Here is a 27,971-nt window from a genome sequence, read left to right on the forward strand (position 1 = left end):
TTGCCTCCTCCCTCCCCCCTTCTCCAGGGCCACAGACCGGGAGCTGTGTGGCCTCCCTTCTCATGGGGGAAGCCAGAAGCAGCATGCCCTCCCCGCACAGGGGGGCGCCGTGAGCCAAAAGGCGTCTGCCCTCCCCCCTTCTGGGGCAGTTGGAGCTGCGAGCCATCCCCCCAACCCTCTCATAGGGGGGCCCAAGAGCTGGGCAGGTGTGCACCCACCCTTCTGCCAGGGGGAGCCGCATACCAGGGGCTGGGATTCGCAAGGCATCCCACCTCCCCAGTCTTCGGGGCAGTCGGGAGCTGCATGCCCTCCTGGGGTGTGGTGGGGTGGGAGCTGCAAGACCTTCCTCCACCCCTTCACTCAACACCATGCCAAGACCTCAAACCCTCAGCCTCCTCACTTACCCCTTCCACCGAGACACCACACCCCCAGCCAAGTCCTGCTCCCTTCCCTGCTTTTGCAGCCTCCTCCCTGGCCAGACACCTATTCCCAGAGAAAGGGGGCTTGGCGAGCATGGTGAGCAGGGGGCACAACCCCCTAGTAATTTTTTAAAATAAAACTTTGGAAATTTTCAGCGAAAAGAACTTTTTTGTGAAAAATATACATTTTTTCAAAAAGCCCCTCAAAAAGAAATTTTATGAAAAAATTTTAATCAGCTCCAAAATTTAGTTTTTGATAAGTTTTTTTATGTATGACTTCTTTCATATACAGTGCCCAAGACACTGAGGCTATGTCTACACTCGCGGCTTCTTTTGTGAGAAATATGCAAATGAGGCTAAGTGTGGAATATTGCCGAGCCTCATTTGCATACCTAATGAGCCTCCGTTTTTGCAGAAGAGGCCTTGCACCAGAAGGAGCTGTCTACACTGCCACTTCTTGCGCAAGAAAAACCCTCTTGCGCAATGCCGCGACGCTGATTATTTTCAGGAGTAACAGCATTGTGCAAGAGGGTTTTTCTTGCTCAAGAAGAGGCAGTGTAGACAGCTCCTTCTGGCGCAAAAGCCTCTTCTGCAAAATTAGCGGCTCACTAAGTATGCAAATGAGGATCAGCGATATTCCACGCTTAGCCTCATTTGCCTATTTCTCGTGCAAGATGCTGCGAGTATAGACATAGCCTGGGAGTGGAATAATACACCTACAGAGTTAATCTGTCTCTCCTTCTACTATAATTTCAGAGGTACAGGAGAGGAGAAAAGATATTTTCAGTTGAGGTTTGGAATGAGATGGAGAGTTAATGACACACAGGGATGCAGGAAATGCAGGAAAGGATGCAGGGATACAGAGTTCATTACTTCCTTAGCTGATAAAGGGACAATAAGTGTGACTTGGCTGAAGCAGAGGAGCAAGGGCATGAAGGATAGCCACATGATGGGGGAGAGAGTGCTCCTGGCCCTATCACACAACCGGGCAGGAGTGGGTGGACAGTCTTGGATCCGTCCTGCCTCAACGCACAGGACAGTACGTGCTTTGCCAGCTGTAGGGGCTTTTGTGTCTCTCTGTATTGTAATGTGCAAATGTTTTTCTGGGTGCTGTGAAATAACAACTGGATTCTGTTTCAGACTTAAATATTTCAGGGTGGCTTCTGAATCTGCTTAAAGTCTCAACACATTTTGTTTAATTTAGTAAATAAGGCTCTGATCCTGCAAATACTTAAGGACTTGCATAATTGCACATGTGAGTAGTTCCACTGGCTTCAGTGGAACTAGTCATATGACATGCATAAAGTTACACATGACCTTAAGTGCCTTCCTGAATCTAATTACAGAGGTATTTTCTTTCTTTCTCCACCACCACTACTTTTCATAGAATCATAGAGGACTAGAACTAGAAGGGACCTCGAAAGATCATCAAGTCCAGTCCCCTGCCCTCACAGCAGAACTAAACACTGTCTAGATCTTCTCTGATAGATGTCTGTCTAACCTGCTCTTAAATATCTCCAGTGATAGAGATTCCACAATCTCCCTAAGCACCTTTCTTTTGGGGTGATCTATAATTGGTCTTAGAATCAGGTGTGATTTCAACAGTACTTCTCTGGAAATACTGTGTAAGTAAATTAAAGCATGTGAATGTGCTTTCCTTGTATTTATTCATTACACTTACAGCCACATAATCTAAGCTGCACCACCGGTAGGCTTCAGTTATCATATCATTAACAGTTAGTGTGATCCGTCGTCCTTCTGGGACTGTGATCCTCCATTCACACACGCGATTGTGTGGGTACATGTTGGGGTAGTTGGGAGAAGTAAATGTCCCGACAGGCGCAGTCAGATCTCCACCACACTCTGGAACAGAACAAACGTTAGGAAAGTTCTCACAAAATATCAGTGTGTACAAAATGCTTTATGGAGGTAAAGGATTAAAGCAAAACCTTAGAACTAATATAAGATCCGACTGCTTGAAATTTTAATTTGCTAGGCTTATACACTTCCATATGTTGGTCACAATGATTAGCAAAGCTCAATATTTCTGGCAGATCTGCTCAAATATGCCATTAAATATTTGTTAAAATATGAATAATAAATGACCAAGGTAACCATTGTAAAACCAAGAATTAGCAGTTGCTTCTCTTAAATGTTCATCCCAGATGAGTGCCTTCCTGAACTGCCCAGGGGCTACTGCATCAAGAAATCAGAGTAGCTCACTATGACAGACTAAAACTGCAGTCTGGAAAGCCATCACATGGCTGGGCAGGGTACAGAGGAAACTGGGTCCAGGTGGGACAAAAAGGAAGGGTGTATTCTCTTGCTCCCTGGCTGTTTGAGGCAAAGAAAAGCCTCAGGGGACAGTGAGCCAAATTTTTCAGTTGAGTTGTTTCATATTGTGGTGTTTATGTCCTTTTATTATAAACAACATATAAATTGGGCCCTAAGGAAAGAGCCTTAAAAAGGACTAAGGTGGGAAATTTGCTTTCCCTCCCTAGCAGTGAAACAGCCCACCAAGTCTGCTAGTCCCCTTTTCTTTTATGGAAAGGTGTAGTTTAATATGTATCATTTTGATGATACAGCTATATTTTTGTACATCATCTTCCATGTGACTGCATCCCCAAATGCTGGGAGTTAAACAATACGACAGCAGAGTTGTGCACTCATTTATGGCCCATTATGGTGGAAGATAGCACAGGCTGTCTGCTGTTCTATCTTTTACCCCAGCAGGGCAGCTAAAGATCAGAGAGCCACAACCATACATAAGACAGATTTAAAGAACAAATATACGCTGCTGGAAGAATAAATGATTTGAAAACAAAACAACTGCACTCTAATAAAGGTGGAAAATGTGGTTAGTTATGCATGCTGCCTTGCTTTTGGTAAATTGCCACTTTACAAATCTAACCTTCAATACTCGCATCAAAGCGCAGTCTGAATCCTGGGGCGTTGATAGATCCATCAGTGATGAACTTGACATAAGCAAAACTGTCAGAAGTATCCACTGCATCAGGGATTGTAGCACCACAATATCGGCCCAATAAATTCCCTAGGCAAGTCAGAGACGGAGTGATGAGTTTTATTATCAGGATGATTTTTATTCAAATTTCTGTTCAAGTCCCTCTCCACTCTGGCAGTGTAAATGAGAATCAGATCCTTGGGATCCAGATTTTAAACATCTCAAAATCTGGGAGTGTTTCGATAACAGATTTTGTGTTGGACCATGTCACCCCCCAGGGCACCTCCTGCTGGTCACGCTGGAAATTAGTTTCCCTACCAACTTTAGATCATTGGATAGGTTTAAAGAAATAAAGCAATCTTGGGAAAGAATTGGAAGGGTTTTTGTTTGCTTTACTTCAATAACTAATGTATCTATGCTGGCAATACAGTAGGAATGTATACTGCATGTAGTTCTTTGAACAGCAAGAGTTTTAAGTTGTCTCCTTTGAGGCTTGATGCTGAGATGAGAGCAGGGAGGATAATCACTGAAGCAACCTACTGACCTGAAGCATTGTACTCCCGGATCTCCACAAAGTCATTTGCACACTCGGGGGAGTCCTGAATATCTAGTTCTTCTAGGCTAATGGTGAGATAATGGCCAGTAGGTCCCCGGAGAAACCATTCACAGAACAAATTGTCTTGATAGTGCTGCTCAGGAAATCCAACGCTTTTAATGACGCCGTTTTGTCCTATCACCGTTCCACCACATAGAGCTGCAAAAAGAACGTTTCCATTGGTCCTCCCGCCCAGCACAGCACCTTATGAAACCGAGCTGGCCCTCCCACAAGATTTTAACAGCAAGTAGTTTGGCACACCCATAGTGGGGATTGTCCTGCAGATTATAAATCTCCTACTCTCGCCTCGTAATTCCAGCCATCCTAATTTGTTTTTCTTACACAAATACTTACGCCTGCTGTGAATGTCGGTCATTTCCTTTTTGTTTTACTTGTCACTGATCTAATCTCAGCCAGAGATAAATTCAGGTTGCAGATTTGGAGCCTGATTCTCATTTACGGTGAAGTCCCTTTCTATTCTGGTAGTGTAAATGAGAATCAGGTCCTTTGGATCCAGATTTCCAACATCTCAAAGTCTGGAAGTGTTTCGATCACACATTTTGTGTTGGACCATGTCACACAGTCTGACTCACCACCAGGGCACTCCTGCTGGTCACTCTGGGACTTAGCTTCTTGGTGCGGGAGCACCCCCTTCTGGCTAGTGTCTCCCCATGTCTCTGTGACTCACTGCCAGTCTTCATCTAGCCCTTTACCTCGGGAGCAAACCACAGTCTGACATGGCCAGACATCATTGGCAAGGGGATGCGGACTTGCTGCCTTTACCTCCCATAGCTCCCTCTGCAGCCATAGTTGTCTCAGGCCTTGCTTCAGGCCCTGCAGCCTGGGAGTTTGCCTGGACAGAGCTTCCCCAGCTCTGCCTGCCTTTCCCTAGCCCTGCTCTAACTAGAGCCCTAATATTCTCAAGCCTTGTCTCTGGAGGCCTCCAATTTGCCAGGCCCCTCCTGCTCTCCAGCCAGAGTAAGTGTGTCTATCTCCACCCCTCCAGGAACCTTTATTTATACAGCCCTCAGCTGGGCCCTAATTGGCTCATACTGGCCTCAGATGCTGGCTCTACAGCTCCATTGCTCCAGCCCTCTCCCAGGGCTGGGTTTTAACCCTTAAAAGGCCAGTGTGAGGTAGATGCCCCATCACAGACCATTATAAAGATAAATGTCATTTGCTAAATTTGGGTCCAGATTTTTAAGGTTTGGATGATAGTTTGAAGGAGTCAGATTCCTCTCTAGATTTAACTAGATAGTAATATTCACAGTCTATTTGTTGGTCTTGTCTTATGTGTCTCAGAATTACACATTTCATGTTTGTTTCCTACTGCTTTTGATTCTCATTTCTGTGCCTTTCTCTGTGCTTTTGCTATGCATGGCCCAACTTCCAATTTCACAAAGACAACACCCACTTTTCACACGTCTCTCCTGAAATTTCACTTCTGTAATAACCACCAAATGTTAAGTTCATAATGGCAATAATGTTAGGAACAAAATATAAGTTGTTCCCAGTGGTACAGGATTTCCCAGGGCATCCTGAATGTCAGCAAAATAGATTACAGACTTTTTGAAGCAGTTGTTATATTTCTCTTTGTTTCCTGTATGGTGGTGATTATATTGAAGGCTCTTAACTGACTTACTTCAACATTATTAACAGATAGTGGAGATATTGGGATTCATTTGACCAGATACAAATTCTCTCTTAACATGTACCGCCCATATTTTCATACAATGGGCCCTGTCTTCACTCCCAAAAAGATATATATTTGTAGATTTTATTTATTTTTATAGTTGAGATTAAAACATAATCAATAAACTTGCATAAAACTATACATTACAGTTCTTTGCTATCAATAAATATGAAGAAGAAACAACCCCAATGTCCTAATTTTGAATGCTCCCAGATGAGAACAATATAGGTAATAAACAAAATCTTTTCTCTGAAGGCTAGTGACATGATTGAAAATGGATATCATTTTACATAGTCATTGAATCTGACTCCAGGGTTTTAAATACCCCTCAAAGTTCTAGCTCTTTGTTGCTTGTTACTAGCCCTGCCTTAGCAGCTAGAAAATAAAAATGGTTTCTTAATGAATTATTTCATTTTCTAATATTGATTTTCCATCCTATCCCCATTCCACCACTCAACCCCACACTGAGATTAGCAGGGCTCCTTTGCTTTTTCTATTACTTTGTTTGCCTCCTGGCACTGCTAATGTAATCAGTCATGACACTGCCAGCACTCCTACTTTGCCTCACACCCTCCTGCTGGTACTTGCTCTTTTTTGCAATACATACTTCAGCCCCTTTGTCATTTAAATGACATTCTATGTGTACGCTGAATATTGCATCAGATTACTGGACTTTACACCACTAAACTCATTTCTAGACATTTGCTGACCGAGATGCAACTGGCATGTCATTTATCATACATCACTGTTTATATCACATGCCTCTGGGCCACAGGTGCTACAATTGTTTACTCCTTGCTGCAATTGGCCCTTTTGGTGTTGTCTGTTAGATGATGGCAGTTTGACTAATTAGCTTATCATTTCCACTGCTGCAATTCTGCAAGGACTTTCCAATTTTGCTATCATTCCTACCTATCATTAGGGAAATAATATGTTAGCATTAACTGATGTGATGATTCTGATTACATGAAGCTATGGTGTAGAATGATGGAAGGAGAGGACAGCTTCTGTCAATCAATCTGTTTTCAATAATTCAATCTTTATTGAATTAAAAACTAGAGGACTTGGAAATTGTTTCTGTTCCTCGGATTGCGTCAGATCAGTGAAAATGCAATAAGATGAATAACTTCTGGCCTTACCTCTTGAGTACTTGGCATTGAATCCAATATGTGTGGCACTGTTGTCAGATCTAAACCTCAGATACATGACAGCTCCCGAAGACCTCTGAATGCCTGGCAGAGAACTTCCGCATAGCTTGGCAAGCACCGGTGCACTGGAGTCAGCTCCATCCCGTATTTCAAGGTAACTGAAGGCACAACTAAAATAGGAGGAACTTTTCTATTTAATTTGCAGCAGAAAATGTTTTACAACATTTCAGTAAGTCCTTGAAGCCTTCAAGCAATGACATTTTAGAGATGTCCAGCTGCAGTGAGAGCAGGAAAAAGGAACGGCGATAGAGACAGGCAAATTCACAGACAGCAATAGAGCTGGAATCAATTATAATGCCAGAAATACTAAATATGTCACAATACCACAGCAAGTTCTGAGAGTTGCTGATGTGAATCCTACTAACAGAAATTAAGGGACTTAAAATAATGCTACTATTAAATGTGCAGAATTTTGAAGCATTTTACCTTTAAATGATTACAGTAATTACTTGTTTAACTCATGCCCGCTTAACACATTTTTGCAATAGCACAATTTTTTTTAGGGAACATTTTTCGAATAATATGACCGTCCTCGAAATAACACGAAAATAATCATGTGGCAGACTACTTTGTGTAGCGGTATAAGTTGGTGAAAACAGTGGTAATATGCATGAGCGGATGAATACACATGGTCACAGTGCTCCTCCGCTCACTCACATGTTTATCTTTGTGTTTTAACAAACCGCGGCGACTTGTGTTGCTAGATATCTAATGCTGATGTTGACAACCCAACACCAACAAAAAATCGACTTCGCCACCACCACCTTTTCCATTATTTTTAATGGGAAAATTGACCCCGCACAGCATGTTTTCACTTAGCACAAACATTTTCAGAAACACATCTATTGTGTTAAATGACGAATTACTGTATTTAAAAACATTCCCCATTGAACATCTTCAGTGACTATTGAAATAAATGACGGCAGTGGTCAAAGCTATCTAGAGAGGGAGCATCAAGCTGAATCAGTATGCATCCCCTTCTGTAGACGTGTAAGAGCTAACAACTTCTTATAAATGCAAGACAGTTTCACTTATGGGGTACTGTATCATCACCTAGCAGCTATTTGAAACAAGATGAACTTTTAAAGTTAAGTAGGGGTCCTGGGAAATTTCTGGAGGAAGGTAATTCCCCACCTCGGGACTCAGCCTTTTGAAGCTATTCCTTGAGAAGAAACCTAGGGCCTGACTGATTGCCGTTGATGGAGCCATGTAGATTAGTTTACTAGACACAGGAAAATGAAGCGGCAAACCTCATGAAGCAGTGAAAATGAAACGGTAAACCTCATTCCACAAGGCATAATGGGGCGGTCAACAAGGGCTTCCCTTTTCGACCGCAGAGCATCCAGACTACCGCGTTGTGCCACCAAACAGCTGATCGGCACAGAGCAGCAGCCATTTTGATGTATATGAAGCTGCAATTATTTAAATCGCCGCTGCATTTTCCTACATCTAGAAACCTAATCTACATGGCTCCATCAACGGAGCCATGTAGTCTAGACATACCCTAAGGATCAAAAACCAAACTGTAGAAAGAAGAAAATCAAATGGTGTGCTTGTTCCGAGCCCTTTGGTGGGGACTGAAATACTATTCACCTGCCAGAGTCCTCGTTGGAGTCAGAAGTGTGCTCTGGTAAGCTACTTAGCATCAGTAAATTCTTTTCTTGTTTTTAATGCTTTTTTCTGTGACACTTTTACCTTAAGACAGGGATGAAAGCAACTTAAATTTCCTATTGGTACTGTTGTATGGCAATTCACCCTCCCCCCAATGGGGAGGGCCCAGGGCAGAAGGGTGGGGGTGGGGGTTGCCATAGACAGTATCTGTAAAATATCTAAATGTGGGGTATAGGGCAGGGGGTGCAGTGTGTGGAAGTGTGAGGGGCTCAGGGCAGGGGGATAAGGGTGCATGTGGGAGGGGATTGCAAGAATCAGGGCAGGGGATTAAGCAGCATAGGATGGAGTTCAAGGGAGAAGCTCAGGGCAGGGGCAGGGGCAGTCCCAGTTGGTGACACTGTCCATGTTGCTCATATTCCCAGCCAATTGGGAGCCATGGAAGCACGGGGAAGGGAATTAGGAATGTGTGTGTGTGTTGGGGGGGCGGCTGTTGTAGCATGCTCATGCTCCTGTCCCAGTGATTGGCATCCTGGCTGCTGGACCCACACACCAGTGTCCAGGCTGACAGCCCTATGCACTGGGGTCCAGACCCCAGGGGCTTTTCTGCCAGCCTCAGCAGGGAGAGGACAGGGGCAATGGAGCTGGATCAGAGCCTCACCCCCAGCCAGTCACTCTCTTACCAGTGCGCCACAATCTGTGGACTGTTATACGCAGGAAGGAAAGCAAAGTAAGCTGGCTAAGGCAATCTGCCTTCGTAGGGGATCCATCGTGTAGGCATGGAATTTTGTGGTCTGGAAATAGCCCGCTGATGAGGAAGGAAGATCTATCCAAGAGACGTGATGGTTTGCCTGCTGAGCACCTGTTCTGTTCATTCCCTGTGGGCCACCTGGCACTGGCCACTGTCAGATGACAGGATACTGGGCTAGATGGACCTTTGGTCGGATCCACTGTGGCCATTCTTATGTTCTCTGTTCTTATGGCTAGAGAGCTGGAAGCCAGAGAATGATGAGCCTTGCAGGATCATGGTAGGGAAATCCAGGTTCAGATGCCTGAAACTGATACAGGTTCTATTGGTGTAACTCCACTAAAGTCGGTGGACTTCATCTGATCAGCAAATGAGGATCTGGCCCTATATGCCTTCTGCTGCCTACATGGCATGTAGAGAACACAGACCAAATGAGAGGATACAGTACAACTTCCCAAGTGTGCTATGGAGCAGGGAATGTGGGCAGTTTATGGTTGTGGCCAATAGGTCTATGTCCACTGGCCACCAATCTGAGTAGGAAGCAAGCGGAAGGCACAGAACTTACGGAAGAGCTCCCCCTGCCATGTGAGCTTCCTCCACGCCTTTTCCTTTTTTGCTGTATATCTTATTTTTGATCTCTGACAAATATTAAAAAAGCCAGGGATGTACTGTCAATATAGAGGGTCCAGGCACCTGTATCAAAAGTCTCCAAAACATCCTAACTGAAAATTTGGAAGTACATCCTATTGGGGAATTATGAAATGCACTGCCATGGTAATAGGGAAAGAAAAAAGTGGCAATGGAGTGTCTAAAAAACTATATGCAAAATAAATTAGATATATACTTGGGTGAAGGTTCAATATAAAACTGGTCTTCAAACTGGAGCTCCACTGCCCCTCCATTCATGGCTGTTATGGTCCAGACACAGTCAGCATGCTGTGGATAGTCGTTGGGATAGTTGGGGGAAGATGCATATCCACTGGGATTGGAATCGCTGATGTAGATATTCCCTCCACAGGCTGGGAAAGAGAAGTTTAAGAACATCATGTTAAAGAAAATGTGTGAGATGTTCAAAATGAACAAGGACCAACTTCTGTTGGCGAGAGAGGGAGAGGCGCTTGCAAGCTACACAGAGCTCTTTTTTTAGGTCTGGGCTGAAGAAAAAGAGCTCTGAGGAGCTCAAAAGGTTGTCTCCCTCACCAACAGAAGTTTGTCCAATAAAATGCATTGCCTCACCCACCTTATCTCTCTAATATTCTGGGTCCCACAGAGCTATAACACTGCATACAAAACAAGTAAGTCATCCATATATGAGTCACAGATTGTTTTCAATGGGTTATATCCAACACAAACAAACAATTCATTTTTGCTGTGGAATGATATTCTAGCACAGTTAAATTGAGATATTCTGGCCTGCTTGTAAACCAAAGGCCTGTTTAATCCGTCAAAATGAATACAACAGTCACCTGATGATGGCACTGGCACTCTATTCCCACCCTGACCCAAAAGTCAGGTAACCATGAGGAAGAAAACTGTATATGCTTTATTTCTGAAGAATTCCTAACATCTGGAGCTATGTCTACTGACGTTATTCTGAAATAACAAAGATTGTGACTACATAGCAAGCTATTATTTTGAAATAATGGCGAGTTGGATGACTTCTTACTCTGATTCCTGTAACCCCTCATTTTACCTGGAGTAAGGGAGTTGAAGGAAGAGTGTTCTTCCTTCACATTTCCTCCTGTGTAGACAGCGCCAAAAGCTGAATTAAGCTATTTTGACTTAAGCTACGCGATTTTCGTAGCTCAAGTTGCATAGCTTAATTTGAGTTTTGTCCTGCTGTGTTGATGTACCCTGGAAAACTGCACTTAAGGATTGGATCTTTCAATGCTTTTGTGAAACATCCTGCCTGTGTCTACAATGGCAAGATTTTGTGCAAAAGCCTGTCTACACTGGCCATGAGTACTTGCGCAAGAACACTGACGTTCTGATTAGGAAATCAGTGCTTCTTGCACAAATACTGTGATGCTCCCTCTCAGGGATAATCCCTCTTGCGCAGCTATTCTTGCGCAAGAAGCCAGTGTAGACAGGAAACGTTAATTTCTTGCGCAAGAAAGCCCACTAGCTAAAATGGCCATCGGAGCTTTCTTGCACAAGACAGCGTCTACACTGTCATGGATGCTTTTGCGCAAAAGCACATCTCTTGCGCAAAGGCACATGCCAGTGTAGACACTCTCTTGGGCAAATACTTTAACGCAAAAACTCTTGCATTAAAAGTATTTGCGCAAAATCTTGCCAATGTAGACGTAGCCCCTCACTTTCACTCCCCCCCCAAAAAGAAAAGTAAAACTCAAGATAATATTAAATCCTGTGAAAATGACATTCAAAGCAAACTCAAGAATTTGTTCAGGTTCTTTGCCATACTAAGCTTATGTCTACACTACAACCCAGATTGACACTCTGAGATCAATCCAGAAGCAATCAATTTAGCAATCGAATGCAGATCACTCTGTAGTTGACCCCTACTCTACCCCAGAGGAGAAGAGCAAGGGAAATGAATGGGAGAGTTTCTCCTGATAACCTTCTGTTGTGTAGACCCCGTGGTATTGTGACCTAAGAAACATCGACTCCAGCTATATTATTCATGTAGCTGGAATTGCATAACTTAGGTCAACTTTCTGCAGTAGTGTAGATGTAGCCTAAGATACCTTTGTTTAGCAGCTAACAGTTTTTTTATTTAAATAGATTTTGGTAATGCTAATGAATACAGTGATTCAATCCAGGTCTCTAAAGTGAAGTGCTAGAAATATATACGTATATGCATAGCACCTACTGTGCATAGCATTTCCAATAGAAGTGGTAAAAAGAAAGAGGACTTACAAACGAAAGAGAGAGAGAGAACAAGCACTAATAAGTTCTTAGCTGTGTTTAATCAACATCATTTACATGAGGGCTCCAAATGACTTAGGAGACGTGTGTTTGCCTGAAATACTTTGGGAACAGCTGAAGATGCCAGGCCCTGATTTAAACCAGCAGAGGATGTGGCCTGCCACTTCTTCATTCTTTCAAAAATGTCAATTCCTACAGGGGATGCTATTTTCTCAGCTGAGGAGGAAACTTTTGTGGAATGTTATCATTTCTACCAACGCATTGCTGTCAAACTCACTCTGCTGTAACTCAGTCTTCACAGTCCGTAGGAGGCAGAGGCAAGCAGGCTGTTGCTTCTAACTGGCCTTCCTTCCTTCTGTTAACTTTTGCAGTCTCACACTAATCTGTGCCCAACTTCCCAGTTTCCCAGATGCAGGAGAGAGAGTGTCACTCAACCAACCACCAGGGAAACTAGGGATACTACTGATGAAAAGTGTTTTACTAACATAAAAAAAAAAAATCTACAATCTACTCTCTGTCACTTTCTCTCTTCCCCTCCCCCCATTTATTCTTGGCTCTGGACTTCTAATATTCCATTCATTTGAAGAAGTGGGTTTTACCCACGAAAGCTCATACCATCTACATGTTTTGTTAGTCTTTAAGGTGCTGTAGACTATTCATTGTTTTTTTAAGTTTTTCCTGTTACGAACTAACTCAGCTACCCCTCTGAAGCTTTTACTAACATAATGTAAGAGTTAGAACCCAGGTCTGCCAAGCAGCCTGGGACAACTGATGCTCCCACAATGCCACCAACGAGCATTTTGGAGAATAGGCACTACAGGCAGTACCATCCAAGGGAGCCAGAGTGAAAGGACCCTGCAGCTAGTGTACCCACCTTTGAAAAGCAAAGAGCCTGGCACCCATCCTCCCACAAGGCAAGGCTGCTGCAACCTCAAACATCAGCCAAAAGGGAACTCCTCAACCCCCTTCCCTCCGCCTTCTTCCACTAGCCACTTATCTAGCCAGATAACACATATAGATAAGCTTGACAACATCATTATCTAACTTAAAGTGTGGAAATGGGAGCACTGCAGTGTCTTCAGCTGGACACAAAAATTTTTACCATCCCAGTATATTGTGATAATAATGCAAATCTTTGGGCCCAGATAAACACCTTTCCCTCCCCAGCAGAGTAAATTATTTTCTGGCAATGGCAAACACATTAAAAAAACACAGCCCCGCGGGTCAAATATTGGCTAGGTGGTAACCCTACCGGTAGCCCTCAACTTGGCCAATCACCCTATTTAACCCTGGAAGGTGCCCCAGGAAGTTGCCTGGGCAACAGTAAGGATTTTGGGCCTGTTGTGACTCCAGACTTCACCTTGCTTGCTGATCTCAGGACTCTGGTCCCAACCTGACTCTTTCTGCCTGACTAGCTTGAGACTACCTCTGATTTCCTTGCTCCGATTCTAGCCCCTCTCTTACCATGATTCTTGCCTCCCAATTCTAGCCTGGTACTACCTCTGACCTCTGGTATCCAGCTACGGTTGCCAGTTTTAGTTGGACATGTTCCTGGAGGTTTCATCATATGACATAATCTTTAACTGAGATTTAATTCCTGGAAACTCCAGGATAATCATGGAGGGTTAGCAACCCTATCTCCAACCCTGGCCTGACTTTGATCCCAACTCTTGCTTATTGAACTCAGCTGTAGTGATTCCTCCAACCACTGCTCACTGACTACCATCCTTGGCATGTGGATCCCAGCCCAGGTCTGAGTGCTAGATTAGACAACTTACATCAGTGGTGGGGCAACCTGCAGTCCAAGGGTCACATGCAACCCATTGTTTTGTTTCCTGTTGCCAACATGCAGAGTAGACAGATTCTGATGGTTTCTGTCCATGTAGATTTTTTCCCTAGCAGTATTACTAAAGTGACATACACGTCAACAAGGGCACACAAAGTGAGGTGTGTGCTGGTTGCACACAACATTGACTGAGAGAGATGCGTGCTCCCTTTGCAACCAATCAAAGCACCACTATAGTTCAACTGGCACATCCTGCAAATCCTAGGTACGCAAATGCAGTTAGCAAAACTACCTTATCCTGGGAGACCATCTTGGTTATGACAAACTTGGGGCCCTCTGAGATGAAAGAGGGCCATTTATGCAGCTGACTCACTAGCCCATGCTGCCCATCGCTGACCCACTCCCTGGCCCCTTACAAATATGTGGAACAATTACGCAGTGGGCATTTCAGATCATTTACAGAGAAAGCATTTTTGCAGACATTTGGTTGTTTACCACATTACAGTCTAACCATGCTAAGTGCAGTTGTAGCCATGTTGGTTCCAAGATATTGGGAAGACAACGTGGGTAAGAAAATATCTTTTATTGAACCAGCTTCTGTTGGTGAGAGAGACAAATATTTAAGCCACACAAAGCTCTCTGTCAGGTCTGGGAAAGGTTCTCCCAGCCTCACAGCAAAATGCAAGGAGAAACAGATTGTTTAGCATAAGGAACTTACATTCATTCATTATTTGCTAGACACTAAAAACCTGGATTGACTAAAGACACTGAACGTATGGCTTATTACAGCAATTGGAATCTACTAACTCCCTCTTCTTGTCTATCAAGGCAGAGGTGTTAGCAGGCCACTCTACCTTAAGTGCTCACTTACACCAGGGTTGAAACTCTTGATTGCAGCATGTAAGGGCTAGCCACTAGCTGGCTGCAAGACCCTTTGTGCATCCACAGGTATGAGTGACTGCACTTCGCTTTGTCCATGGGTCACTGTTCTCAGCCAACAGGAGCTTCAGGAAGTGGTGCAGATCTGCAGCTCCCATTGGCCGGGAACAGAGATCTGCGGCCAATGGGAGCTGTACTTGCCCATACCCATGCACAGGTAAACAAAGCATCTTATGGCCAGCAAGCTGCTTGCCCTTACAAGCTGCGACCCAGAGTTTGAAAACCTTTGGCTTACACTATGGCTGCATCTAGACTGCAAGCCTCTTTCGAAAGAGGCTTTTTCAAAAGATACTTTTGAAAACGCATCTTTCGAAAAAGAGCATCTAGACTACAACCAGTACTTTTGAAAAAGCAAGCCGCTTTTTCAAAAGAGAGCACCCAGGCAGTCTGGATGTTCTCTTTTGAAAAAGCACAGTTTGCATTACAGAGCTCCTTTTTTCGAAAGAGCACTTTAGAAAAAAGGCGTTCTTCCTCGTAAAACGAGGTTTTCCGCTGTCGAAAAAACTGCCACATTCTTTCAATTTACTTTCAAAAGAATGTGGAAGCAGTCTAGATGCAGGGGAAGTTTTTTTGAAAAAAGGCCACTTTTTTCGAAAAAACCCTGTAGTCTAGACACACCCTGGCTGCGTCTAGACTGGCAAGCTTTTCCGCAAAAGCAGCTGCCTACAGCTTGAATTTCCACAAGAACACTGATGATCTCATGTAAGATTGTCAGTGTTCTTGCGGAAATGCTATGCTGCTCCCGATTGGGCAAAAGCCCTTTTGCGCAAATGCTTTTGTGCAAGAGGGCCAGTGTAGACAACGCGTTATTGTTTTGCGCAAAAAAGCCCCGATAGCGAAAATGGCGATTGGGGCTTTCTTGCGCAAAATCGTATCTAGATTGGCACGGACGCTTTTCTGCAAAAAGTGCTTTTGCACAAAAGCATCTGTGCCAATCTAGATGCTCTTTTCCGCAAATGCTTTTAACGGAAAAACTTTTAAACGGAAAACCGGAAAATCATGCCAGTCTAGATGTAGCCCCTATGTGTTAAATACTTATATGAAACAATCTGATACACCTTGCATTATTCTGTTCGGTTAGGAGCACCTTTCCCCGACCTGAAGTAGAGCTCTTTGCAGCTCGAAAGCTTATCTCTCACACCAACAGAAGCTGGTCCAGGTTAAGTCACTTATTATAAGAACCATGCTTCTGAAAGAACAAATTCTATTTTTTTCTGCTAATTTCCAGAACTTGTGTTGGATTTTGACACTCACCCAGGTTCTTAGCCTCATACTTCAGTTTGAACCCTTGGCCTGCATGACTGCTGTCAGAAATGAAGTCAACAGATAGTTGATTGTCTGTTGTGTACATGGTAGAAAAAGAGCTGGTACCACAAAACCGTCCATTCCTTCCACTAGTCCCCAGCGGCGGGGCAGACTCCTCCAATCCATTTTTAAGCTGGAAAGAAATTGTTAAAATTGCTCAAGTATACAGTTATAATCCTTGAGGAAAGCTCTAGCAGATATAAGAACAAACCCAAATGAAAAACCCGAAAAAAAGCATTTCTCCCTTTATTCTACCATACCAGTGAATCAGCACCTATCAATAAAGCTTTGAAAGATAGCAAGACAAGTCTACACAAATTATTTCACTTTCCTGTTATTAATAATACCAGAACATATAGGATCCCTAGTCATGGACCGGTATATCCTGTTTCTGGAAACCAAGACCACACCCACAGCTGATCAGCTCACCACCACATAGTCCCCTTGTCTGCAGGAAGCATCCTCACTCTGAACTTCAAATGGTTGTTCAAAATGGACAGCAACAATGAATCCACTGGTAACCAATACATGCCAGGAACAATTGAGATTGGGAGCATAGGCCTGAGGATAATTGGGGGATGTGATCACTCCCCTGTCTGAATGCAAATAGCCACCACAACCTAAATGAAAGGAAATGAGAAAAGTCATCTTAAATTATTCAAAAGATTACAAAAACATCTTCAGGATCAATGTAATTGTTAACATAAGAACATAAGAATGACCATACTGGGTCAGATCAAAGGGCCATCTAGCCCAGTATCCTGTCTGCCATCAGTGGCCAAGTGCCCCAAAGGAATAGAACAAAACAGAGAATCATCAAGCAATCAGGAGCAGCAGCTCTAAACGAGCTGCCGGCAACTAGCGTCCTAGGCGAAACGTGAAATCGGCACACAATTGGCGCCCCCGCCTCCAAAGCCTTCGATGGCTGTTTATCTTGGCACCCTAGGTGACCGCCTATTTTGCCTGTATGGACGGGCCACCACTGTAAGCAATCCCTGTCCCATCACCCATTCCCACCCTCTAACAAAGGCTAGGGACACTGTTCCTATCCATCCTGGCTAATAGCCATTGATGGACCATGAATTTATCTAGTTCTTTCTTGAACTCTGTTAAAGTGCTGGTCTTCACAACCTCCTCACGCAAGGAGTTCCACAGGCCAACTGTGTGCTGTGTGAAAAAAAAACCCCTCCCTTTTGTTTGTTTTACACTTGCTACCTATTAATTTCATTTGGGGTATGTCTAGACTGTAGCACTATTTTGGGTTATCAGACGTATCCTGAGATAGCAACACTGTGTCTTTAAATATGCCCGCTATTTCCCAAAATAGCGGGCACACTATTCCAGCATCCCTGTAACCCTCATTCCATGAGGGTTAAGGGATTTGCTGGAATAGTGCCTTATTTTGAAATTTGACACTGTCTACACAGCACCAAATTTCAAAATAAGCTCTTTCAACCTAGACTTGGAATACACTTATTCTGACACAAGGATGCTGTCTAGACACACCCTTGGTGACCCCTAGTTCTTATGTTATTGGAACAAGTAAATAACTTTTCCTTATTCACTTTTCCCATACCAGTCATTATTTTATAGACCTCTATCATATCCCCCCTTAGTCTCCTCTTTTCTAAGCTGAAAAATCCCAGTCTTTTTAGTCTATCTTCATATGGGACCCATTCCAAACCCCTAATCATTTTTATTGCTTTTTTCTGAACCTTTTACGATGCCAAACATCCTTTTTGAAATGAGGCGACCACATCTCTATGCAGGTTTGAAGACGTGGACATACCATGGTTTTATGTAGAGGCAATAAGATGCTCTCTGTCTTATTCTCTATCCCTTTTTTAATGATTCCTAACATTCTGTTTGCTTTTTTGACTGCTGCTGCACATTGAGTGGATGTTTTCAGAGAACAATCCACAATGACTCCAAGATCTCTCTCTTGAGCAGTTATAGCTAAATTGGTCCCCATGGGTATGTCTACACTACCACCCTAGTTTGAACTAGAGTGGTTAATGTAGGCAACGGGAGTTGCAAATGAAGCCCGGGATTTGAATTTCCCGGGCTTCATTTGCATATTGCCGGGCGCCGCCATTTTTAAATGTCCGCTAGTTTAGGACATTAGGAAGCCTAATCCGAACTACCTAGTTCGTGCCGCGTGTAGCCGCGGGCACAGAGTCCGAACTAGTGGACATTTAAAAATGGCGGCACCCGGCAATATGCAAATGAAGCCCGGGAAATTCAAATCCCAGGCTTCATTTGCAACTCCGGTTGCCTACATTAGCCACCCTAGTTCAAACTAGGGTGGTAGTGTAGACAAAACCCATCATATTGTACATATAGTTGGGATTATTTTTTCCACTGTGCATTACTTTACATTTATCAACATTAAAATTCATTTGCCATTTTTTGTCCAATCACTTAGTTTAGTGAGATCTTTTTGAAGCACTTCACAGACTGCTTTGGTCTAACTATCTTGAGCTGTTTAGTATCATCTGCAAATTTTACCATCTCTCTGTTTACCCCTTTCTCCAGATCATTTATAAATAAGTTGAATAGATTTGGTCCCAGAACAGATCCTTAGGGGATACCACTAGTTCCCTCTCTCTGTTCTGAAAACTTACCATTTATTCCTACCCTTTGTTTTCTGTGTTATTAATCCATGAGAGGACTTTCCCTCTTATCCCATGACAACTTACTTTACTTAAGAGCCTTTGGTGAGATATCTTGTCAAAGGCTTTCTAGAAATCTAAGTATACCATATCCACTGGATCCCCCTTCTCCACATGTTTGTTGACCCCCTTCAAAGAACTCTAGTAGATTAGTGAGACATGATTTCCCTTTACAGAATCCATGTTGACTTTTCTCCCAACAAATTATGCTCAAATTAAGCCAAACGGGAGGTAAAAGTCTGAGCTGCTGTGTGGGATGTGCATTAGTGAACACCCTGACCAATCTGCCCAGTCCCAGGCCACAGACAAGCCTGCCAGTAGACTGTCTGGGTTGCATGCTGATGCACAACGAACAAACCTGGCTTTCTAGTATGGCAGACAAAGAGTAATGCTACTTCACTGTGGTTGATGCATGTGGGCAAGGGAGGCATAGATGTCTTTCTGTCACCTTTCCTTCTGCGTTCTCCCAGCACCAATCCTGGGGCTGCTGTAGGTTAAGCTGGATTCCAGCACAGGTTGCAACTTGGAGTAACATCACGGCTGTCCACTCAAGAGCCTGATGTGGCCCTCCCTACCCCAGCCCATGTTGGAAGGCTCTCTTGTTTGGAGAATGGAGTGGTCAAAACTGCTCAGAAGAGCTGGCAGCAGCAGAGGATTTTCATGTGAAAAGAGACTCCTTCACTGAGGCCATGAGGCATCTTTATCCTTGTGGGGTCTTATGAGGGTACAAGTCCAAAGTCCTGGCCCTGTATCTATTTTGTGTATGTGCCTGGATTCATTTATTTGCATCTCCATGCTGGAGATTCCCTTCTCTTTCATTCTCCACTTCCCTATCTCGCAATAATTGCACTTTTGTTTTTAGCTCGCACTGGTCTTCACATTTTCTGAGTATATTATATAATTCTTAACTACATGAGAACAGATGAAATATTTCTTCACACACTCGTACACTTTCTAGGCTAGAATATTCCTACTTCAGGACAAAAGTGATCTTCAGATCTGAGGAATACTTCATAACAGTAGAACTTTGGGCACAGGGCAGAATTTACCTTAGTAGTATAAGGAACTTAAGAACATATGGTTTTGGAATATGTGACCAATACTTCATGCAATTAGTTGGATAGGTTGTCTATGGTTCTTGCAGACAGCTATGCCAAAAATGCAGGATATAACTACTTCCTTCATTATCCAGTTTTTAGTTCAGTTTTAAAGATAATTCTAAAGTTTAAAAACCCCCACAACTTACTTTTGTGATAAGAAGCATTAAACCCAGCACCAGTGACACTTGAATCAGTAGTGAACTGAATAAACAAGGCCTCTCCAGTAGATCTTATTGGTCCAGGTATGTCTCGACCACATATGGTGGCCAGCACTGGGGCCAAGCTATTGTCTCCTAAAGTGAAAGGAGGAAACATCAGTATTAAAAACACAAGAAGTCTTAATTTTCTTACAGCATTACAATCAAAATTGTGCACACATTTTTTTGCATCATCACCATCTTGTGTTGCTTGGCTTCATATAAACCTGCACAGAGCTTCAGAAGTGAGGAATCCTGTGACTAATAAACTGAAGAAAAAATTGATCTTATGGATGTCTTTACAGTGTATGTACTTAAAATAAACAGGCAAAATGTTTTAAAAACTGGGGCTCAGTATGTTTCGCACTGTCAGATAGAACCAAATTTCTTACCATCTCTGAGAACAAGTTTGTCATAGTTGCAAGAACTATGAGATTCTATGTCCATGGCCAATATGTTGAACTCCACAGTAGATTCTGGAGCTCTGATAATCCAGGTACAATCAGCAAAATTTCTGTAGTTGCTGGGCCATCCTGGTGAGAAGAGGAATGATGGTGTTTCTCCAGTTATGGCGACACCACCGCACATGCCTGCCATGCAGAAAGAAAGAAACATTAAAACTCTTCTTTTGTAAAATGAAGTGTTTCTACTTTAGTATTTAATGAGACAGTCCCTCACTGAACACAATTTGGAAGCTACAATGATGCTATGTGTCAATACTATGTTAATGTACATTGGCAAGCACCTGCAATCACTCATAGGTGTTTGTCTCGTCTAATATATAATAGATTCATGTTCCCATTTCTCACAATAGGCACATATCTCACAGAGGAGATATGGAACTTCTTTTCCTTTGCTTATAGGATATTTTGGATCAAGTATAGATCAAGTATGTCCTGTGTATCCCTGAAAACCTGTACAGGGTTGATTGTCAAGGCTTCTAAACAGTAACACATGAGCTTGTTAGTCATCTTCCCTATGCAAGTGACAAACCCTCCAGGAATGTTATTTCAAGGAAGATACTTTTCCATGTAGGCATGCAAAAAATGTAGCCCTCCCCAAATGCCAGAAACGGTTTGAGAATCCTTAACCCCTCCAGCGAAGATGGAACTTCACTTTTAAAACAATGTAAAAGGTACAACAATACGAATTCACACAAATAATAATGATCAATAACAGGTCTCCCCTCCATCACTACACACCCTTTAGAGGGAACAAGTTTTAGGGCCTTGCTTGTATCATCACTCTTAACAAACTAACGTCATTTTCAGAGACAAACCTCTCGCAATGGTGTACGTAGTGGCAGGGGAAGCTTCCATGGCATACCAGTCTAAAAGGAAGCCCTTTCCATTCACAGAAGAATCAGATTGGAACTGGACTGTGATGGAACTGCCGGAGGAGACGAAAGATGTAGGGGTAGTACCACAGTATTTGGTGATAAGACGGAAATGAGTGCTGGGCCCATCGTAGATCTATAAGGAGAAAGAGAATGGAGCAGCAATGATGCATCCCTACCATACCCAGCAAAGTAATAACAAACCACTCATACTGCTATTATGGTTTTAATTTTGAGCCTTTGGGGCCAGGTAAGGCTGACTGTAGAGAAAATGAAACCAGTGAAGTGTAGCCAATATCTCTGCAAAGTTCTTGGTGCTGCCCCGTTGTGAACTGGACTCCTCAGTAGGATAATCCCATCTCTAAATAGATGAGAAACAACTGAAGTTTCAGCCTAATCCCATTCTAGATAATCTATTGATAAAAGCCCTTGTGCTTCATCCACTACATATGGTGCTTTCCCTCCAGAAGGATCAGTACTGAAGCCATTAAATTCAGCTCATTGCCCACTGCAGACTGTTCTACCAACACATGAACTGGCTTCTCATCTGGAAAAAGCCACTTGTGTGTTATTGCTCTTAGCTGAGGATAAAACAAATCAAATGCATTTTCAAGCAATTTATTTACATGCACATAAATATTTTAATTAGAACTTTGTATGCCAAAATTCTCCATGCTTTTGTTTCACTAGCATTCAGAACCAACTATGTAACCCCAAAGTAGACACCAGACAGGGAAAATTGAAAAGAAAATTCAAAATATTCAATTATGGATCAGATCCTCAGCTGGTGTAAATCATCATATCTTGAAGCCAAAGGAGTTGGGCTGATTCATACCTGTGGAAGCTCTAGCTCAGTGATTTTAGCATATGGAACTTGTTAGGCTCAGTGGACAGAAAGAAAAACAAATCCAGGATGTTAAAATATGAGTCAAGATGGAAGGAAGAGAAATAACATGTGCAAGTTAGTGAACTGCTTGTAATAAAAGGAGACTAAATCAAGGCCAATCATAGGATCAACTGGTAGAAAAACAAATTCTAAAAAAGAGTCATACAAATATGAGTTCAGAGAGAGAACTGAAGCAGAGAAATGATAGATGCATGCTAGTACTGTTGTACTGTGCTTTAATTTACACTGTATTTCAATATGAAATATGAATTTAAATATGAAACCATACCCAGGATGCATTTGGCTCTGATAGCCTGAAAAAAGGCTAAAGTCCAGCTTGTGATTTAGGCCACAAAACCATGCAGAGGAGTAAAGGGGAGTACCATCTGGTTAGTCCAGCTGAGCAGGTTGCAGGCAATGTAGATTGCTACTGGTACAGGCCATTAACAAATTAATCCCCAGGAGCAAAGAAGAAACAGGTCCAGCTTGTCCAAGACTGTGTTAAAAGGCACAATCTAGCCCTGTTACATAATCCTTCCTATTGACCAACATTTTTTTTTCAAACTAAGGCCAAGTTACTACAGACTTTTAGGCACAAGTATAAAATTAAATACATGAATACATGTTTCCAAGGTCAGGGACTTAAGTTCCTAAAATTAGGTATTTATATCCACATTTAGGCATTTACACACAGGTGGCTAGATTTTTGGAGGAGCTAAGTAGATAAATACAACTCCCATTCTTTTTGGTTGGAACTATACGTGCTCAGCATGCCTGATGCTCCTAAATTTGAAAATGTCAGGTTGTGTCTTTATTTACTTATTTTTTATCACCTATGAAACGTTTTAAATGCCCAGCTGGACAACATCTGCTATTTCCTACTAGGGAACAAACATGCATGTAATACTGTCTAGAGCATATAATTATTCGAAAGGCATGAAAGGAAAGCAAATGATCTAAACTGGACCTTTGAAAAGACTTCCCATTCTGCCCTGAGCCTGCTTTATTCATTATTTCTATCATAATTTATAAAAAGAATCTACCAAAACGACCTCACCTTCAACTTGTCATAATGGCAATTATGATGATCTTCAATGTCCATCTGCAGGATCTGACCGTGGATAACATGAGAAGCATTGACACTTATCTTCCACTGGTAGTTGGAGTTGTGTGGGTAGTTTCTGGGCCACAGTGGAGAAGCAATTTGCCCACTATTTCCCACAATGTCATTTCCAAATACTGAAAAATAACAGGGGAGTCTACTAATGATGATGTTTCTCACAACAACTTATTTTTAAAGAGGAATATTAATATTACTTTCTCCCATGATGATTTAGCTCTTTTCATCAGTATATGTCAAAGCACTTTACAAAGCAGATCATTATCCCCATTTTACAGATTGAAAACTGAGGCACATGGGAGGAAAATGACTTGCCCAGGGTCCACCAGCAATCAGGCATTCAAGAGCTCTCTGCAATCATGTTACTAATAGGCAGATATTCAGTGAGGTTCAGTACATTCCTTTTCAAATATTTTGGGTGAAATCCTGGCCTTATTGAAGTCAGTCAGAATTTTGCCATGATATCAACCTTTAATTTTAAGCATGCCTTTCCCCCTCATTATTGGAACTACTCTGGAAAGTGGTCATTTAATTTTCAATTGAATAATATTTACTTACAGTGGGCAAAAGTGGCCCTAAAGCCAACAGCACTGCCGGAGTCATCAGAAACAAATTTGACCCACAAGATGTGCCCAATGATGGATGTATAATTCAAAATCAAATTGTTTCCACAGTATCGGCCCACCAGCTCGCCTGTGTCATTCCCTTTGCGAATCTCAAGATAATCCTTGGTGCAGCCTTCACTGTCTTCCAGCTGGAACATTCTGTTTCAGTTGTAGAAGGCAAAACAGTAAGATTGATTTACATATATTATAGACACACAGTACAGAATTTGCCATACTAGACCAAACCATGCATCTGACTATAATCTTACATCCATCCCTCCGACAATGGATAGTATTAAGACTAAAAAAGAAGCAAAAACCCCAAAACCAAACCAAACCAAAACCAGTTGGCCAAACAACAAAACCCTTCCATCAACTATAATACATTTAGCCAATTTTGCAAAACTATACACATTGGAAAAAAATCCTTACTCCATATATCGTTAGTTTGCATTTCTCTGGTTTCCTCTCTTTAAGAGGGTTTTATTGGTTTTTTTTTGTTCTCAAAAGAAGTGCAAAGTATTTAACATACCCATGTTGTAGATGATAGATTTTTGGCATAGTGTTGAGGATATATTTAAACTCATATTGGATGGGGAAGACAACAGGCAGTCCCCGGGTTATGTATAGGACTGTAGGTTTGTACTTAAGTCGAATTTGTACTTAAGTTGGAACTGGCGTCCAGATTCAGCCGCTGCTGAAACTGACCAGCGGCTGACTACAGGAAGCCCGAGGCAGAGTTTCTCTGCCCCGGGCTTCCTGGAATCAGCTGCTGATCAGTTTCAACAGCAGCTGAATCTGGACGCCTGGGACAGAGCAGCTGGGGCGCTTCTGGGTAGGTCTCCGCAGCGCCGCACCTCAGCGCTGCGGGGACCAACTGGGCAGCACCCCAGGTGCTCTACCCAAGGTGTCCCCAAGTCAGCTGCTGCTGAAACTGATCAGCGGCTGATTCCAGGAAGTCCGGGGCAGAGAAAGCAGTGGCTGAATCTAGACGCCAGTTCCGACTTAAGTACAAATTCGACTTAAGTACAAACCTACAGTCCTGTACGTAACCCGGGGACTGCCTGTAGTCTTCCCCAGGAGCGGCGCTACTGGACCAACCCAGCAGCACCCCAGCTGCTCTGCCCCAGGTGTCCCCAAGTCAGCCGCTACTGAAACTGACCAGCAGCGGCTAAATCAGGACTCCTGGGGCAGAGCAGCTGGGGTGCTGCCGGGTTGGTCCAGTAGCGCCGAGGAGCGGCGCTGCGGGACCAACCGGCAGCGCCCCAGCTGTTCTACCACAGGCATCTGCTAGAAAAGCCTGGTCTACTGGGTGGGGGCACACTAGCTGCATTCCCCTCCCTCTCCAGCAGACCATGGAGATGCGGGCAGCGGGACTGAGACGCGCCGCAGTGCCCCCACCCGGGTCCTTCGCGGTTTTGCTCCGCGTCTCCTTGGTCTGCTGGGGGGGGGGGCAGCGGACCATGGAGGACCCGGGCAGCAGGACTGCCCAGACGCACCACGGTCCCGCTGCCCAGGTTCTCCGGGGCGAGAAAAGCTGCTCTGCGTCTCCCTGGTCTGCTGGGGGGGCGGGGGGGGGGGGGGGCAGCAGACCAGGGAGATGCAGAGCAGCTTTTCTCGCCCCGGAGGACGGGGGCGGCGGGACCTCGGCACATCTGGGTGTCCCGCCGCCCGCGTCCTCCGGGGCGAGAAAAGCCCTGTTCGTAAGTACGGATCCGACATAAGTCGGATCCGCGTAACTTGGGGACTGCCTGTATTGCGACAGATGAGATTCAGCTCTATATTTACACCACTGTGTATCAATTTGTGTCCATCATCATCTACCTGCAAATTTCCAATGCACTCTCTGATGATGAAGCAATTTGAGGCCAAATACATACCTGAAGTTATCCTATATTATGAAATCTTAACCCCTCTTCTCCTTACCTTCTTCGCATTTCCTACCTTTATGGCTTCAAATAATTCAAAGCTTCTCCCTATTCTCTGTTTTCTGCAATCCATTTAACTTTGAATACTTTTATTACTTTCTGTCTTTTGCCTGCTGAGCATGAGGTCAGTTGAACTCAAAGGCTTTCCTATTGTATATGTCCCGCTGGGCAGTGTACGTGAGTGATAGGGATCCTCTGGAGCAGTGATTTTTAGCCTGTGTTCCGTGGCTCCCTGGGAATTGGCAGACAATGTCTAAGGGGTCCATTTGAAATTTTTGAGGGATCCACCAATGAAAAAAGGTTGAAACCCTCTGGACTGGAGGATGTAAGAATTAGAATTGAGTGGCCAAGCATTTGCTGAGCTCTGAATGTAGAGGAGGACTCATAAGCAGAAGATCCATTGCAGATTACGAGGGCTTGAGAGGCTGTGACCAAAAGCACCCCAGTATTCACACCCTATGCACTACTGTAATAATCTTTGTACTAAATGTGCCTTGTGAGGTATAATTTGAAAACTAGTAACTTGGGGTATGTCGAGGAGTAATGGTAGTTCGGAATAGGAAGCCTAGTCCGAACTACCTAGTCCGTGCCGCGTGTAGCTGCGTGGCACGGAGTCCGCACTAGTGGACATTTAAAAATGGCAATGCCCGGCAAGATGCAAAGGAAGCCCGGGAAATTCAAATCCCGGGCTCCATTTGCAACTCCGGTTGCCTACATTACCACCCTAATTCAAACTTGGGTGGTAGTGTAGACATACCCTTGCTGATCAATAATATCATGGTGAAATGTGTGTAGAAACATTGTGGCTACGTCTAGACTGGCATGATTTTCCGCAAATGCTTTTAACGGAAAAGTTTTCCATTAAAAGCATTTTCGGAAAAGAGCGTCTAGATTGGCACGAACGCTTTTCCGCAAAAGCACTTTTTGTGGAAAAGAGTCTGTGGCCAATCTAGATGTGCTTTTGTGCAAAAAAGCCCCGATCGCCATTTTTGCGATCGGGGCTTTTTTGCGCAAAACAAATCTCAGCTGTCTACACTGGCCCGTTAGTGCAAAAGTTTTGCGCAAAAGGGACTTTTGCCCGAACAGGAGCAGCATAGTATTTCCGCAAGAAGCACTGATTTCTTACAGTAGGAAGTCAGTACTTTTGCGGAAATTCAAGCGGCCAGTGTAGACAGCTGGCAAGTTTTTCCAGAAAAATGGCTGATTTTCCAGAAAAACTGGCCAGTCTAGACACAGCTTGTATGTAAAGTCATGAATTGCTCCTGTATGGTGTTAGTAGAACATGTTCAAACCCAGAGAGCCCTGCCTACTGTTGCTTTTCTTTTTCATGTGACTGCTCTGTCAAGGGTCAGTGTTCTGTTTCTTGGCCCCAAACAATGTTTAATGCTGGGAAACAGACAATTTAGAAATCAATATAATGGGCAAAGAATAGCATAGATGATATAAATATTTTTGTTAGTCTCTTAAGGGCACGTTTACACAGCAGGGTTTAACTCCAAACAAGCTACGAAAATTGAGCTACGTCCATTGTGTGGCTTTTTTTGAAATAGCTTATTTTGAGTTTTTCTCTCTACACAGCACTTATTTTGAAATAGAGCACTCTTCTTCTGACTTCCCTTACTCCTCATAAAATGAGGGTTACAGGAGTCAGAGTAAGAAGTCCTCCAGCTTGACAGTATTTCGACATTATGTCAAAATAAGTGCCAGGGGTGTAGATGCAGATTATGTTATTTCAATATAACACTAGTTATTTTGAAATAATGTTGCTGTGCAGACATAGCCAGAGGTGCCACAGGACTACTCATTGTTTTTAAAGTTACAGACTAACATGGCTATCCCTCTGAGACTTGCTAAATTAATCTAAATTGTTTTCCGGTACATTTCTGGTCTCATATCTTCTAAGGAAAGTACTTTGACAGGAGGGAAGTACGCTTCCAGCAAGATCCACTTTGTTCTTGCTTTATCTCCACCTTCA

At 43.3% G+C, this 27,971-nt stretch overlaps 1 protein-coding gene across 3 annotated transcripts in view; it reads right to left on the bottom strand.

Moving 5' to 3' along the window:
- Positions 1–27,971, bottom strand: part of LOC102443731 (tRNA (cytosine(38)-C(5))-methyltransferase) — a 277,295-nt gene that overhangs the window by 53,473 nt on the left and 195,851 nt on the right. For all 3 annotated transcript variants that reach the window (XM_025182828.2, XM_006119493.4, XM_075922454.1), the window contains 12 exons: positions 24,022–24,227; positions 23,401–23,582; positions 21,401–21,593; positions 20,514–20,711; positions 20,071–20,217; positions 16,582–16,772; positions 16,102–16,285; positions 10,078–10,252; positions 6,809–6,987; positions 3,926–4,135; positions 3,331–3,471; positions 2,101–2,282 (listed from right to left, as the gene is read on the bottom strand). In XM_025182828.2, coding sequence (XP_025038613.2) covers positions 2,101–2,282; positions 3,331–3,471; positions 3,926–4,135; positions 6,809–6,987; positions 10,078–10,252; positions 16,102–16,285; positions 16,582–16,772; positions 20,071–20,217; positions 20,514–20,711; positions 21,401–21,593; positions 23,401–23,582; positions 24,022–24,227 — 2,188 coding nt within the window. The remainder of the gene's footprint in view (positions 1–2,100; positions 2,283–3,330; positions 3,472–3,925; positions 4,136–6,808; positions 6,988–10,077; positions 10,253–16,101; positions 16,286–16,581; positions 16,773–20,070; positions 20,218–20,513; positions 20,712–21,400; positions 21,594–23,400; positions 23,583–24,021; positions 24,228–27,971) is intronic.

Source organism: Pelodiscus sinensis, chromosome 2 (genome assembly GCF_049634645.1).
Source record: "Pelodiscus sinensis isolate JC-2024 chromosome 2, ASM4963464v1, whole genome shotgun sequence".
NCBI classification, from domain to species: domain Eukaryota; kingdom Metazoa; phylum Chordata; order Testudines; family Trionychidae; genus Pelodiscus; species Pelodiscus sinensis.